We start from the raw sequence: 15,202 nt of genomic DNA, 5'->3' as shown, positions 1-15,202 counted from the left end.
ATAGCTAGATGTAAGAGTTATTATATATTAACGAAATAAATCTTTCTAGGTTATCTAGGCGGAAAAGCTATACGGAATTAGTATATAAGGGACTATAATCTCTCTCTTAAATCCCCTAGCTATTAGGAATAGCTTGTATAACTAGATTTACTCAAAATTGTGCTTATAGACACAGTCTAATTCTCTAGTTATATTACTAGACTAGTCTACAAGCCTTATCTTCAATATACATTTCACTACCGTCGCCCTCGTAGCACTTCTTAGCCTGGCTGCTACCGCCCCAGTCGCCGATCTAGAGCCCCAAGTAGTTCCCAGCAGCGAAGATATCAGAATTGAGAGCATTAACTATGCTGGCACCGGTTGTCTAGCTAGTAGTGTTGCCACCTCGCTAACTGACGACAAGACGCTTCTGACGCTGGCTTTTGACAAGTACACTGCGCAGAGCGGCCCTTACATCTAGCCTGTCGAGAACCGCAAGAACTACCAGCTTACTTTGAAGCTGAAGTACCCCCATGGCTTCCAGTACTCCATTTTCACGGCCGACTACTGTGGCTTCGCTGCTATTAAGAAGGGCTCAACTGGCACTTGCAAGTCGACCTATTACTTCTCTGGTATGCAGCAGCAGGTAAGCCGCACCTTTGACGTCCACTCAGCTATGGCTTTTGCCCTTCAATCTGTATGTGTATAGGAATTGAATAGTGACAATCTCGGCACAGGCCTCCCTTGCAACCGAGTTCAAGGGCCCCTTCGAGGACGACTACCTTAAGCACGACGAGCTGGACGTGGTCTCGATGGTGTGGTCTCTATGCGGCTAGCAGGGCATGCTCAACATAAATAGCCAAGTGCGTGTCACGCCCATCGGCAGCGACAGCGCGAACCTCCTCACGGTCGACTCGACTGACCTCAAGTTTAAGAACATCTTCGGCCTCAAGTGGCGCAAGTGCCCGGGCAAGTAAATGTGCATAGAAGGGGCGTTAACGGCTTGGAGATTGCTTAAATAGCACCTGTTCGTTTTCCTCCGCTGTCCCACGTTAAGTCTCGGTTTCCTACCCTTTCGACTAGGCACCTGGTTTCCGTCCTTACCTTGAATTTGGCTGTTAAAAAGGTTTCTTGAGACCCGCGTAAGGGCCCCGGCTTTGCGCAGCAGCCTGCCACGCACTTCTTTCGAGCTTGCTCGTATATTCTTTGTGTCCTTCGGCTTATCGGTGGTACTATTCTATACCGGGCAGAATTCCAATGTCAAGGTGCATATAGAATACCACTGAAGAACATGTTGTAATATAGTTCAAACAGACTATTACCAACGCGTGTGGTCTCTGTGCAATCTTCCATACTTTCTGTGATAGCGATGCGAGAAATAAGAAGAACATCTCTTAATCCGTAACATCACGCCCACACGCATACGTGTAATGGAGATGGCTGCCCCTAAATTACCTGCTTGGCGACGGGCGGCACGTCCCGCGCACGGGCACCCGCTACTGTCGCTTGCAAAATGTTCGTCCGGTTTGCGAGCGAACTTCATCCAACCAAACCACCCTCTATTCAAAACGCCTTACATGGAGGTTTACGTAATGCGCATGCACCCCGCAGTCTGCCCGAGTCTGCCGCTTCTAACGACCAAAGTAAATTGTGCAAGTTGTGGATCTTTGGAGCTCGTATTCACCCGAGTTGCTTATTTCTCATTTCATGATGAGCATGCCTAATACGATACTGCGCGGTCGGCTGCTTAACAGATCGATGTCTCTTACGTACATGGAGGCTACCTTTAGAAGGTTGTATAGCAGAGAAAGGCATGTCTAAGTAGCGTGCTTCTCGTCAACAAACTTATGCATGTCGACAGAAGCATCTCCAGAAAGCCAATCTGGTCATCTGAGCTCAGCCGCATCATACCGATGTTCCTTCAAATCATCTAAGGCAAGCGTGTTGTAGAAATCGGCGATGCGCTTATAATCGTATACCTCCCGTATTACTCTACCCCGGCAGCTGATTGCCAGCTGAAAACTCAAGAACGGTGAGTACACGAGGAGCCTGCCGCACTAATGCGGCTGCCTCAATAAGGCCAAATCGGCGTTCCAGGTAAGGATGATGTAAGCGACTGATTGCTCACTAGAAGGAACCTGCCCAGCTCAGCAGGACCTGTATATTAGAGAAGCTTCTGTGCAACCACCGCTCTTTCGTCTTCTCTCCCGTCTTACCACCGGCGACTTATTTAACAACGTCCGATACTCCAAAACCAAACTTCGCTCTCATCAGTTTTCCTGATAGTGATCTGCCTTACAACATTCCACAGCACAGACTGGACTCCATCAGGCCTATAAAAGCGACAACTCGAACATCGAATTTCTCTGACAGCCATCATGCGTCTCTACACGATCCTTAATATTCTCGTACTTGGCGCCTTCGCCACAGCCACCAGCGGTATGTTCTCCTATCGCTTCGCATTTCGTTGCTCCTTAGTGCAATAGATACTCAAGGCAGATTGTGGATTACCTCTCCTCTACAGCCACAGCTATAGCACTGCTCGGGCTGCTGATAAGGCTTTATTGAGCACTTTATGTTCGCCTAACTTGTATCCACAACCACCCACAAGGGCATCTTCGATCATTCGACTAGTCAGTCGGACACAATTTGACAGCCACGCTGACCTAACACTTACGCCACAGTCTCATATGACCCCGGCTATGATAATGCTATGCGCTCCATGTCCGTCGTGGCCTGCTCTGACGGCGCCAACGGTCTCATAACCCGTTACGGCTGGAACGTGCAAGGCGACTACGGAGGTTTCCCGTACATTGGCGGAAGCGGTACTGTTACTGGCTGGAACTCTCCAAACGTGTGTATCTTTGGAGCACTGCCTCCATTCTTCTCTACATACCTTATTATATTCGTAAACAAGCTGTACCTGTGCGCACGCTGACACTCCTGGGGTTGCCAGTGCGGCAAGTGCTACACGCTCACGTACAGGGGCAAGACGATTCATGTCCTTGCTGTCGATCACGCGGGGACTGGGTTCAACATCGCGATGGCAGCCATGAACGATTTGACCAACGGCCATGCGTACGAACTTGGAAGGATTGAGGCACAAAGTGCGGAAGTGCCAGTTAGCGAATGTGGCTTATAGTCCGTAGCTTGGGTTTGCAGCTGCCGGGGTGCCTTGATTGAGCTGTGATGATGTCTTGTGTATTTATGGACGGCGTGTCGGGTCGTGTTTTTAGTCATTCTCGGACGTGATTGTTGATGTGCGCCAGTGTGCAAAGCGTATGCTTTTCGAAAATCCGCGCCAGCAGCTTGGATTTCGTATTTCATAGCAAGACAGCCTGGATGCTGTGGCTTTATCACCTTTGCTACTCTCTCGCTTGCTCTGTTCATTCATTGAAACTGGATCACATGTGGCAGGAATCATTTATTGATCGAAGCCATAGAACTCTACGAAGTCTGCCGGGCCAACCTCGACCGAGTGCAACAGTGACATCTATCTGGACCTCTCATGCGCTCTAGACGGCCGAATCCTCTACAAACACGCGGTCTGACTTCTCGCTATACAAGCCATCCTCCTTCTCTTGCGCCTTCTGGATCTGCGTTTCGAGCTGTGCCACCCGCTTCTCGAACTCCTTCTCCTCGTTCCAGGTGAACAAACTCTTGCTAGCAAACAAAAAGTCAATCGATTCTAGACTGCGCCCGGCGGTCTCGGGGAAGAAGCAGTAAATGATTGGGATGTAAGCAAGCATTGCCGCTCCAAACACGTAGAAGGTCTTCTCGCCAATGCCAGCAAACATGATCGGGACAAGCAGTGAACCGCCGCCAAAGCCGATTGCCCAGCCCGCGACGCCGAACGCGTTGCCCTTTGCCCGCAACCAGGTTGGGAATATTTCTGTTGGGTAGATGAAGGGGATCATAAGCCACGAGGAGCTGAAGACCAGAATGTACACGAAAACCATGGACGCCGCTGCTGTTCCGTATATCTCTGATTGGGCGGGATTGTTGAGTGCACCACGGTACAAGCCACCGATGGTGAAGAGGATGATGCTGAGGACGACGGCACCCCAGTAGAGTGTCCGCCTACGGCCGACTCGATCGAGGGTAAACGCCGCAATAGCCGTGCCGAGGATGCCTACCATCATGCTGAGTGCTGACAGCCAGTTCGACTTCAAGTCGTCGAAGCCCGCCGTGCGGTAGATGGTGCCGGAGTAGATTACCACGGCTGCTATACCGGTTCCGTATTGCATAAGCACCTGGAGCCAGAATGCGAGCTGGATTCTCCGACCAAGATGAATGTCCCCTGACCCAATGCCGAGGAACATCTTGACGTAGTTGGTACTCTGCGATTCCTGCTCCATTTGCATGACCGTGATGATCTCTCTGTACTCGTGCTGGACGTCTGGATGCTCAGGGTCGCCGTCACCTCTGATCTTCGCGATAATCTCAAAGGCTTCTTCTTTTCTGCCCGCCTTTACAAGCCATCGTGGCGACTCGGGGATAAGTAGAGTGCCGGCGATGAGAATGAAGAGTGGGATGGCTTGCATGGCGAAGCAGAAGCGCCATCTAAATGCGCCGCCGGCGTACTCGGTGAACGATGTACCAAAGCCGATCCACGATGATAAGGCGATTCCGGAAAAGTTGGCGAGGAAGGTGAGCGCAATCATTTTACCTCTGTGGGCGGCCGGTGCAAGCTCCGCTGTCCACGCAGGCGCGATGACTATGATGAAAGCGACACCGACGCCAGCGACGATTCGGGCACAAAGCATATGCGCTAGGTTAACAGCGGATGCCTGTAGAATGACACCGCACATGCACCAGAAGCATGCCATCCAAATGCCCTTGATACCTAGCAAAGTCAGTCTTGTACCGGGGCTGCAGGATGTGTCACTTACGGCCATAGGAGTCCGAAAAAGCACCAGCCCAGAAGGCACCGAGAAGTGCACCGGCGTAGTATATTGCGACGATTCCTCCTTGTAAGGACGGTTTGATGACAGTGCCATCGGCATCTGCAAAACCCATTCGGCGCTGCCAAGTTGTCAGTCAATGCGTGTATGACTGAGGGAATTGCCACGAACCCCGTATTCAGGAGCAACGTTTACTGCGCCCATGACTCCCTGGCTCATGCCTTCGTAGGAGATGGCCATGGCCGACACGGCGGTGATGAGTTTGAGCAGCTTTGGCCCGGAGAGTCTTCGCCAGTATCCGCGATCCATTGTGAGGAAGTTTGGTAAGATTGTGAATAACTGCTCGTTGCGGTGTGATCAGGTATAGAAACCTCTGCCTTGGACCTCGCATCGTGAGGTCTGCGGTCCGCTTTATAGGCGGAAGCTCGCGCATTGCAGCACTGTTGATTCCGTGGAGAGTCTGGGGCCCCGCATGGTTGGGACGGCTGTAGGTTCAGAGGGTTATTCCCGATGGGGTGGAACTTGATCCTCACGGGTGTTTCCGTCTTGCAGCGGGAACGGGCAACCTCCGAAAGCGTGGACAGTTCGTCACGAATTACTTGTTGAGGATGGGCTTCGTTCGGATCCGCGGAACCGAGGTGGCAAGCTTCTCATCCGGCGGATAGCCGTTCATCCTTCCCCGCCAAAGCCCCGCAACGCCCCGACATCCTGGCAACAACCTAACCGTCACGATACACAAGTTCGTCTCCATCTCTCGTGTCGAAGCCCTTCAAACGACACTCGTGTGCCGGAGACAGATTATGGGAAAGCTTCGTTCGAAAGACGGGTGGTCGGTGATCCCACGATGCCAGACGCTCAGCGCTAACCAATCCTGTAAAGCTTGACTTGTCGGGCCCGTCATGTGAAGTGTGAGTCGAACGGATGAAGGCTAAACGTTCCGACTGATGGGGATGAAGGCGACGAAGTGCGGCCTATCTGCGGTCAGTGTAGGAAACGCAGTCGACTTTGCCAACGAGATGACCATCCCGGGATCAGCATCAGGAATTATCTCCCGCAGGAACGTCGAAGAGTTTCCACTCATCGCGAGGTTTCCGAGGGAGCTCTGCAGTCGATGATCCAGAGACGGAACGGCGTCGTGCAATCAACCAGCTTTGGAGTAGATTCGCCTCTCATCATACCCAATGAATCCCGCACTGCATCGGGAAATGCTTCTCTACCTTCTGCAGAGGACTCATATGTGTCACCATATACTGTACCTAGCGATATCCAAACAGCGATATCGCCCACAGCCACCAACTCCCCATTCTACGACGGAGCGGCAGTTTCGATTGCCCAGCTGCCTCAGCCAGACTCTCGCTCACCCGGTCGCGATGAGTCGAGCCGATGGACACTTGCCTCGCCCACCGCATCCGTTGCCACGACACTGACTTTTCACGAGGCCTATCTAGTGCGCCATTATTCAATGCATCTGGGACGCTGGCTCGACTGTACAGATGCTTCCCGACAATTTACGTTGAAGATTCCTGCATTGGTCAAGACATCACCAATATTGCTTCATGCCGTAATCTCGTTTGCCGCGAGACACCTTGGGGACAATGATGCGGCTCAGCAGGCTCATGACCGATGTATAGAGCTGCTCATTCCACTGCTAAACTCAGACAGTGTCGCTAATGACGACTTGCTGCTTTGTGCAATTGTCATCCTCAGAGTCTTCGAACAGCTCAATGGTGAGCAAAACCACCCTCGAATTACTTGTATACAGTTCTAAATTTCCGTCATAGTCACGGTCACAGGCAGCGATCAAGAGCGCCACCTTGCCGGCTGCTTAGCTCTGCTGCGTGCCTCTCAAGGACGGGAGGTCGATCCGTCGGCACCCGGACTCCGACAGGCTGCATTTTGGGTCTACATGCGCCAATGCCTCTACAACGCCTGTGTCAACCAGCAGCCGCCCAATGTCGATCTCAACATCATCTTGAGCCCTATTCCCGCTGGAAGCGACCCAATAGGCGACCTTAGGCGCGAGACCGCGTGGGCTAATACGATGACTTGGATCTGCGCCACTATCATCCAGTTCTGTTTCGGTTCTGGATTCCAGGAGCCATGTGGAAGGATGAAGAAATGGGAAGAATTTTCGGATGCCGTGGAGAGCTGGATGAGAAACAGACCGGGCACATTCGACCCTATCTGGTGCAGCGATCCTGTGGTTGGTAGCAGTAACCCTTTCCCGGAGTTTTGGTTCACTGCCGATTGGCATGGTGTGTATATCCTTGTAGGCCATTTTGTTTTACCCCTGGCTTATGGTAATAGTGATGGCGTTTGGGTTTTACCATCTGGCATGTATGCTGTTGATCATATACAAACCGACCCCGAAGTTTGCCGTCAGGAGTGTTCGTGCCAGTCCAAGGGAAACCGACGTGCGTCTTTCCTCCTTCAGCCTAGTATACAAGCATCTGACGCGTAAAAGATACAAATCATGTCGCATGCGCGAGCGATCTGTGGAGTGGCGCCTTCTACAGTGCCCTCACTGATAACCCTGTGCCACACCGTTTTTATATGTAAGCGGGAGTGTTGAGTGTTGTAGAGTCCATCACTAATGAGGGCAGGGGGCCCGCTGATGACAGACCAGGCCGAAAGGAACGGTGTGATTGTGTTGCTGGAGGGTACGGAGAAAGCTCACGCGTGGCCAACAGCCTGGATCATTAACTCGCTAAAAGAGGAGTGGACCATAGAATGAATAACTCCGTCTATCTAAACAGATGAATTGACTACAGAGCGTACAGTTGGATGGAACTACGTCCTTATTCCCCGTCGCTGAACGAGACGACCGCGTACTTTCCGTTCCTGATCCATGCCCCTTGGGGTGCTTCCTCATACAAAGCATCCACCCTGCTTTGGCTGTCAATCCCAACGCAAACATCCGCCTTGTTCGTTCTCAGCGCGAGGATCTTCAGCCCGCTCTTGGCACCAAGTGGACCAAGGGCATCCTTGAATGGCGTGGTGTGTGGCCATAAGCCGTCTTTCACGAGCTTGCGATAGTTCAGGTCCCCTTTGAAGATGATAAGGCTACTAGCTTTGAGGTCTTCGACAAGATCAGGCGCTTGCGAGTGCATCTTGTGAAAAGAGCACCCTGCCGTCCAGAATGGATGTTGGATGACGGTGAGAGCGCCCGAGTCGAAGTGCTTGCTAAGTCTCCGGAGCAGCCGATCGAGATACTCGCGGTTGGGAAATATTTCCGGCGACTGCAAATGGGAGAACAGCGAATCTACATCCGCAGGCGTTACGTCGCTGACGAACCATGGGAAGTCTTTAACGTGAAACCTGATAGAAGACGCAAGTCCGCTTTCGAGCAGATAAGAAGCGTACAGCACATCCGTGAAGAATTCGAAGCCAGCATTGTCCAAGACGATATCGATTCTGCGGCTCGACCTTGGCGTATGCATAAGATACATCCAGACTTGGTCCGTATCGTTGTCTACAATGTTGCGTTGGGACTTTGCGATGGCTTCCCGTCCCTGGAGGCTTTGTATCTGTTCCAAGCTAAGGTTGCTCAGGAGCGACAGATCCGTGGCGTTTCCCCATAGAGCAATCTCGGTCATCTCTACGAAGAGGAGCTTCTTTGCTTCATCATCCGTGACTCCATCCGCCGCGAGGCTCGAGTCGGTAATAATGTGCATGTACCGACTTGCGAGCTCCTCGACTGCTGCTCGTGACTTGGCGAATGTTGAGTCTTTCTGTCGTTTGAAGACATCGTAAGTCTGCCAATGCCTCGACCTCGCGAAGATTGTTTGTATGCGCCTAAGAGCGGTGAGCTGAAGCAACCCTCGAGTTTCCCAAGAAGATTCATACCTGTAAAGATAGCATTCACAAAACAGCCACGGGGCAGCATTCCAGGTGACTTTATCGCCCAAATAAGCTAATCGCGTGTTGTACCCTTCAATGTCACCTCCTCCGTCTGCTGGAAGACGCCTATCCCACGTTAGCACTTTCACAACAGATTTTCTATGCAGAGAGGTGACATACGATAAGGTTTTGTTCTGTAGCATCTCATCCTTCATTTCCTTGAGTGCGGATTGGATCGCGAACCTCTCCTCTTGTTGTGCAGCGCAACTCGATTGTGCAGCGGTTTGCCTAACGTCATCGATCGTACCTTGGACAATCTTTGGCCACCGCGTAGTCGCCGTTTGCTTCGCCATGGTGTCGTCGTCGGATGTCCATACTTGCTTGACCTGATCTGCGGGACTGATTGAGGAGGGCATTTTCACGGTGTATGAATGCTGAATGTCGCGGAGGAGCAGCAGCCGCTTTAAATGTCTCAGAGACGTTTAGGTGAGAACACTCATCTCAAGAAGTGCCGCAAGGATGGTGTTGTGGAGAGTGGTGGAATTGCTCAATGCAATTACTCGTCTGAACAGTATCGGGACCCTTATTTCCTTCCTTTCTCCAAGCCGCAGCTCCCCGATCACGGCCAAGAGAAGGCTAAAACGGTAAGACGGCCTGCAATCCGGAGATCAGCTACGAGTAAGGTAGCCGAGGGGTTCCCCGCGTTGAGACGAGACGTCGCCGCGAGGTTGATCTCGAGCCGAACTTGAATCTCGGCACGAAACTCGGCACGAAACTCGGCACGAACTCTGGCTTCGACCCGAGCGCATATTCGCCACGAAAATGTGTACTAGACTAACAGACAGTGCTTACGGGGGCTCTTAATGAGGGAGGAGGGAAGGATATATATCAATATGGATTTCGCAACTCGAACTCGTGTCATTATCGGTATCAACCATGGTGTCCGCGACGTATCCTGACAGCACAAACGGCCATGCCTATGGACACGCCTCCAATGGGGTTCATGCAAATGGCCTCAGCAGTGGTGTTCACCGCAGAGCAGACGGATCTCTGGACGTCAGAGTACTGGGATTGAACAGTGGCACTGCAATGGATGGCATCGATTGCGCCCTAGTGCATTACCGGCAGTCGTCGCCTACGGCGCCACTGCATATGAATATACTCAAGGTGAGATCCGCTGAGTGCATCCACCCTAAACGTCTTATCTGACCTTGGCCAGTATGACGAGATACCTGTGCCGCAATGGATCAAGAAACCCGTCCTCAAGATGCTTCGCGAAACAAAAACGACACCGTCTCTTATGTCTCAGCTCAACGTTCAGCTGGGTGTCATGTTCGGCGAGGCCGTTAAAATCTTTTGCGACAAGCACGACATCGCTATGGATAGTATCGACCTCATCGGATCACATGGGCAGACAATCTGGCTTCTCTCGATGCCCAAAGAGGGAGAAACGCAGTCGGCCTTTTGTCTGGGTGAAGGCACCGTCATTTCCGCCATGACTGGCATAACGACAGTCACCGATTTCAGAATGGCGGAGCAAGCTGTTGGTCGCCAAGGAGCCCCTCTGGTGGCTCTCATTGACGGTCTCCTTCTCCATCACCCGACGAAGCTTCGAGTGTGCCAGAACATTGGCGGTATAGCCAACCTCTGCATTATACCTCCAGACTCTGAGGGCGGTGTTGATGCTATGATCGATTGGGATTGCGGACCAGGCAATATGTTTATCGATGCAGCAATGCGATACTTCACCAATGGGAAGATGGAGTACGATAAAGACGGCGAATGGGGGGCACGCGGTACAGTCAGCCAAAGCGTTGTTGATCGCTTCTTGAGAGACAACGCATATGTCAATCACCCACCGCCCAAAACGACGGGTCGAGAGACGTTCGGAGACGGGGAAGCACAGCAGCTGATTGACGAGTGTTTGTCGTTGGGGCTCAGCAAATATGACACCCTTGCCACCATCACCCGGATCACGGCACAGAACATCGTCAAGCAATACCGTACATTCTTCCCGCGGCATAACAAGATCGGCGAGATCTTCATGTGCGGAGGCGGTGCGAGAAACCCCAACATCATCAATTATCTGCGGCAGGAACTTCCCAACACCCGAATCCTGAAGTTGGACGAGACCGGGGTGCCTTCCGATGCCAAGGAAGCAGTGTCCTTTGCTCAACAAGCGCTGGAAGCTATCCTTGGAAGAGCTGCTTTAGTTCCGATCAACAGCGACACACTGACGCCGAACACCATCTCCGGCAAGATCGCGCCTGGTCTGAGATGGAGAGAGATCATGTTTCAAGCTATCAACTTCGGACGTGGTGAGCCTCTGCCGACGGTCAAGGAGATGGTGGTTGACAGGAAGTACACTGATTGGAAACCTTGATGTTCTGGATTTTCAGGTTCTGATCGGCCATCTACCTTGGGTCGATATTGGTGTTTCGCGGCCTCTACCTTTTCATCAAGGTCTTGAATATCTAGGTTTGCTGTTGTTTGCGTTGGCTGCCTCTACTGTGCACAGCCGCGCAAGTAATCCAAGCAACCATGCTAGGTAGCCGCTAGGTAGCTGGACTATTATGTGAGGAGTTCTGGGCTGGAGTTAGTGTTTAGATAAGACAGGCAACCTTTCTACGTTAACTAGTGCTTCGAATATACACATTATTTGTCTAATGTCAAAGCATTCTCTAATATCCGAAACGTTACAAAAAAATACGAGTCAACAAGATCGCAGTTGTGAAACATTTAACCAAACTCACATCTGTTCAGGCTTTCTGCCAACAGTAATGAAGATATCCAATCTCAGATACGCACCCCGTTCAATCTCGCTGATTACTTTTCTCCTCTCTTCCATCACTTTCTCGTCAGACCAATCAAGCATCCCACTGTTGATGCACTGTTTCAAACAGGATACGAAGCCGGCACTAGCTACGCGGCTATATTCCGCTCGGGTCTCTGGCAATCTGTCTGTGCTGAGAATGTCTTCGGTGATGTCGGTGAGGCCCTGAGATTCGAAAAGTGAAACACGGCGGAGGTAGCCATCATTCAGACGACCGAGCTGACCAAGGAGCTGGAACGCGAGTTTCCCGGACCTTTCTATTGCCGTCGTTGAGGTATCTGGGTGGGTTCGTAGAGGTCGTTGGAGCTGGAACAGGTTTGCTTCCAACGGTGTCAGAACCTCATATCCTATCCCATTAGAACAACCGCGATACCTTCATTCCACTGGAGGAATCCACCCGGCTCTAGGAGGTGATAAAGTTAGCGTTGTGTATCTTCAGGCTACTTGAGAAAACAATAGAAGCGGGGACTTGCTCAACAGAGCCACAGCGTTCTTTGTGACCACTTCCCAATCCTCCACCTTCGTCAACGCTAGCCATAGCAACCTAATGTGTACTAGGTCATATCGACCTAAATGGTCTTGGGAGAAAGGGGTTTTGGCGTTATGCACATGAAGAGACACGTTCTTGGGCAGGCTTGACCCGTCACGGAAGCCTGCAGAGGAGATATCGAAACCCTGTAAGACGCAAGAAGGAGGCAATTCTTTCGCGACATCACAGAGCCAGATCCTGCTCCCTTCAGTCACTTTTGCATGTTCTTTCGAACCGACTGTACTAACCCTGTGCCCGTAGCTATCTCTGCGATCCGAGATGCTCCGTTCATGTGCTGTGCTACGGTAGGGTGTATGTGGTAGCCACAATTTCTATTTCAAAATCAGCTAAGGTAGCCTACTTTGTTGGCCGAATAATACTTGTCCCAAAGCTCATGTTGTTTCTCAAGGCTGGAAAGAGTAAGCTTGCGTGATAAGCAAGGAAGTATATCTTAAGTAGAGAACCGTTTGAACTCGTCTTCCTCATATCCAAGTGTATAGTAGTCGGCGCTCGGCATGATCTCGAGTTCTCTAAAGTTGTCCACCGTTATAAGATTGTGTAAGAGTGGTAGTCTTCATTTGACAGATGTGAAATGCATACTGGAAGAAGAGGTGTCTTGTTCAATCCGTCTTCATATTATTGAGAGTTTATGCGGGGTCGTGTCGACGCTAGGTGAAGTCAATTGGGTTATGGCTTATTGCCAAGGCCGCTAACCGGTCCAGCTCAGCCCCAGAAACTCGTGTTCGGCATGTTTGGACATCAGCTGTAGAGCAGGTGTGTACGAACTGGAACATAGGTCTGAATCGCGCGGCAGTCATGCAGTCTGGGCGCTGCAAGTTAAGGAAGGTGCTATCGTACTGTTGGGTTTGCAGACTGGAAGGAATATAGGCACTGGAATTCGAGTTCTCAAGAGGTTGGGTGTCATGTTTAGTGAGTACCAGGCTGAGAAGAAATGGTTCGAAGGCTCTAGGAAGAAGTTCATCACAGCTATTTAGAAGTTCACCTGTCTCCCGCATCACCACTCCTCCACCCCACCATCGCAGAGTACCACTCTGCCTTGTTCTCACTGCTCGATGAAGGTCCCCACTTCCACTGCTCTTCGGGTTCTCGTTCCCTAGTGTATATCCGCAAGACCTGCTCCGAGAAGTTGCCGGCACGGTCCGCGTCGTTGAAACACTGCGCTGCCGTTTTCGCGACGGATTGAGCGCGGTTGTGAGGGGCGAGCTGAGGATTGGTGAGGCTTTCGATGGTTGCTTTGCCGTTGTGAGGTTTCTTGGAACGTTGCGAGGGAATCGTTTTGGGCGGTGTTCGACATGATCGGAGGCGTCGGACAAAGTGCGCCGTCATTTTCGCGATGGCTGGACCGCGGGTAAGTGGGGAGCGCTGGCGCTTTGGGAGGAGTTGATGCCGATGCCGCTGCCTTGTGTATGCTTTGCGAATGTGTCCGTGGCTGGTTTTTGGTGCGCGTGGCCAATTGGAGCGGAGCTGTCGAAGAGAGCCTCATGGCGTCCTGACATCGTAAGGGCGAAGGGGTTTAGCTGCCGTGTCTTCTCGTGCGCAACGCTCGTGTTGGCCTCTTCGTGCGTGACATCGACTTCAATTCCGACCCCAGTTGGGCTTTCTTCGAGGTTGTCATTCGAGCGTATTGGCAGAGGACGCGTATACAGATCCTGGAGCATTCTCAGCAGCACCAGTTGATCGGCTAGAATTGCGCCTGACGAGAGATCTCGGTAAACCCGGAAAGTCCGACGCAACGAGACCATGAGCGCACCATGCGAGGGTGTCAGCGGAAGCGCGACGTTCGGGTCGGGTGCGAAGATTGGGCCGAAGTAGTTGTGTGGCATGTAACTCTGGTACAACCCGCCGCAGGCACACTTATCCGTAGCCTCCATGCCGACTTGGTGATCCTTGTATGCCTGCGCGGTCGGACAGAGCCTGGCTGGGAGGGCGATCCACGCGCGCCTCCCTCTCGCGCCTCTGGTAGTGTTGGGTCTCGAAATCGATGAAGAAGTGTAGGTCGGATGGGAAGAAGGTGAAGCTAGGGGAGTTGACATCAGCGCAGTTTACGTGGCAGAGTGACAGGTGGATTCCGTTGTCGACGTCGCCGAGGTCATCGAACGTGATCAAGCCTTGCCGCTTGAGTCTCTCGAACTACGAGCGTTAGACTGAAGCACAGGAGTATAGAAGGTAGTGACCTACAGAACGGTCTTTCCTCCCGACGACGTAACAGGCACCCACCGGCGAAGCTCCGCAGTGCCAGCAGTTTGGCCCGCTGCGTAACATGTCCTTCTTGAAATTCGCAGAGAAACCGGAGGTGCTCGAAAGGATGCTGCTGGAGAAGCTTTCAGTCCGCCTCCGTTTGTTCGGAGCGCTGGATCGGGATGGGGAGAAGCTGGGCGAAAGGTCTGGCACGGGGAACTGTGCGCCTTGCGGCGGAGGCAGGAGGGCGATGTGGCTGAGGGAGGACATGCTCGTATTGAGCGATCGGAGAGGGCATTGCGGAGCTTATGTGGGCGAGTGTTCAGCAGTGGTGGTTTGTGTCGAGATGGACGTGGAGGTGGACGTACAAGGTGCAAGGGTACCTGCTTATCGATAAGGTAAGACATCATAACCACCAGTACACGAGTAAACACACAATGACCTTCTCTCGCGCCTTACTCCTACGAACTTTCCTCGCGCCTTCTTCCGTCTCACTCCGCTCGTTACTCGTCTCCAGCCTTCTCCCATGCTCTCAGATCACATCATCGAGGCTTGAATCCGCGACACCGAAGAGGCACTTAAGGTCGGTTGAGCGTGGACGAAGAAGTAGGCTGCGATTGACTTAGACGCCCCGGCTCTTCTCCTACGCAATGAGCAGCAAATGTATCATGTGACTGACTGCGCCACTCGGCCTCCTCAGCCTCAAACCCGAAGTCTGCTGATTCCGCGTAAATGCGTTGCGCGTCGGCGCGAAAATCATACGGATGTGCCCTTTCTGAAGAACGGTAGAAAATCGGTGTGTTTTCTATCAGCATACAACGTTCTATGCACGCTTAACGAGCTAAACCTTTCATCCCTCCGACAGTAGTAGGGACGCCCTCTCGCAGCCTACAAAAGCAGAGTTGAGAGCGGTACGGG

General features: G+C 52.1%; 8 protein-coding genes across 8 annotated transcripts; 4 read left to right on the top strand and 4 right to left on the bottom strand.

Annotated features, from left to right (window-relative positions):
• Window positions 1-460: 460 nt before the first annotated feature.
• Window positions 461-956, top strand: W97_05113 (uncharacterized protein; the record flags this gene model as incomplete). The annotated part of the gene is made up of 3 exons (XM_007782998.1): window positions 461-625; window positions 717-794; window positions 819-956. Coding segments are annotated over 3 exons (381 nt in total), but the record flags the coding sequence as incomplete, so codon positions are not given.
• A 1,401-nt stretch (window positions 957-2,357) lies between these two features.
• W97_05112 (uncharacterized protein) lies at window positions 2,358-3,121 on the top strand (the record flags this gene model as incomplete). Its single annotated transcript, XM_007782997.1, has 3 exons — window positions 2,358-2,418; window positions 2,664-2,833; window positions 2,936-3,121. The coding sequence occupies 3 exons, from the start codon at window positions 2,358-2,360 to the stop codon at window positions 3,119-3,121; spliced, it is 417 nt and encodes a 138-aa protein (XP_007781187.1).
• Window positions 3,122-3,494: 373 nt separating this feature from the next.
• W97_05111 (uncharacterized protein) lies at window positions 3,495-5,192 on the bottom strand (the record flags this gene model as incomplete). The annotated part of the gene is made up of 3 exons (XM_007782996.1): window positions 3,495-4,825; window positions 4,872-5,004; window positions 5,055-5,192. The coding sequence occupies 3 exons, from the start codon at window positions 5,190-5,192 to the stop codon at window positions 3,495-3,497; spliced, it is 1,602 nt and encodes a 533-aa protein (XP_007781186.1).
• Window positions 5,193-6,345: 1,153 nt separating this feature from the next.
• On the top strand, window positions 6,346-7,617 carry W97_05110 (uncharacterized protein; the record flags this gene model as incomplete). Its single annotated transcript, XM_007782995.1, has 5 exons — window positions 6,346-6,610; window positions 6,665-7,138; window positions 7,191-7,297; window positions 7,348-7,438; window positions 7,487-7,617. 5 exons carry the CDS (start codon window positions 6,346-6,348, stop codon window positions 7,615-7,617), a joined length of 1,068 nt encoding a protein of 355 aa, XP_007781185.1.
• Window positions 7,618-7,681: 64 nt separating this feature from the next.
• On the bottom strand, window positions 7,682-9,139 carry W97_05109 (uncharacterized protein; the record flags this gene model as incomplete). Its single annotated transcript, XM_007782994.1, has 3 exons — window positions 7,682-8,678; window positions 8,730-8,849; window positions 8,904-9,139. The coding sequence occupies 3 exons, from the start codon at window positions 9,137-9,139 to the stop codon at window positions 7,682-7,684; spliced, it is 1,353 nt and encodes a 450-aa protein (XP_007781184.1).
• Window positions 9,140-9,659: 520 nt separating this feature from the next.
• Window positions 9,660-11,106, top strand: W97_05108 (anhydro-N-acetylmuramic acid kinase; the record flags this gene model as incomplete). The annotated part of the gene is made up of 2 exons (XM_007782993.1): window positions 9,660-9,890; window positions 9,943-11,106. 2 exons carry the CDS (start codon window positions 9,660-9,662, stop codon window positions 11,104-11,106), a joined length of 1,395 nt encoding a protein of 464 aa, XP_007781183.1.
• Window positions 11,107-13,428: 2,322 nt separating this feature from the next.
• Window positions 13,429-13,929, bottom strand: W97_05107 (uncharacterized protein; the record flags this gene model as incomplete). The annotated part of the gene is made up of 1 exon (XM_007782992.1): window positions 13,429-13,929. The coding sequence occupies one exon, from the start codon at window positions 13,927-13,929 to the stop codon at window positions 13,429-13,431; it is 501 nt and encodes a 166-aa protein (XP_007781182.1).
• A 31-nt stretch (window positions 13,930-13,960) lies between these two features.
• W97_05106 (uncharacterized protein) lies at window positions 13,961-14,554 on the bottom strand (the record flags this gene model as incomplete). The annotated part of the gene is made up of 2 exons (XM_007782991.1): window positions 13,961-14,236; window positions 14,285-14,554. 2 exons carry the CDS (start codon window positions 14,552-14,554, stop codon window positions 13,961-13,963), a joined length of 546 nt encoding a protein of 181 aa, XP_007781181.1.
• Between the last annotated feature and the right edge of the window lie 648 nt (window positions 14,555-15,202).

The sequence above is a fragment of the Coniosporium apollinis genome (genome assembly GCF_000281105.1).
Source record: "Coniosporium apollinis CBS 100218 chromosome Unknown supercont1.23, whole genome shotgun sequence".
Classification (NCBI taxonomy): domain Eukaryota; kingdom Fungi; phylum Ascomycota; class Dothideomycetes; genus Coniosporium; species Coniosporium apollinis.
The sequence above is the reverse complement of the archived record's forward strand: the minus strand, read 5'-3'. Positions and strand labels throughout refer to the sequence as shown.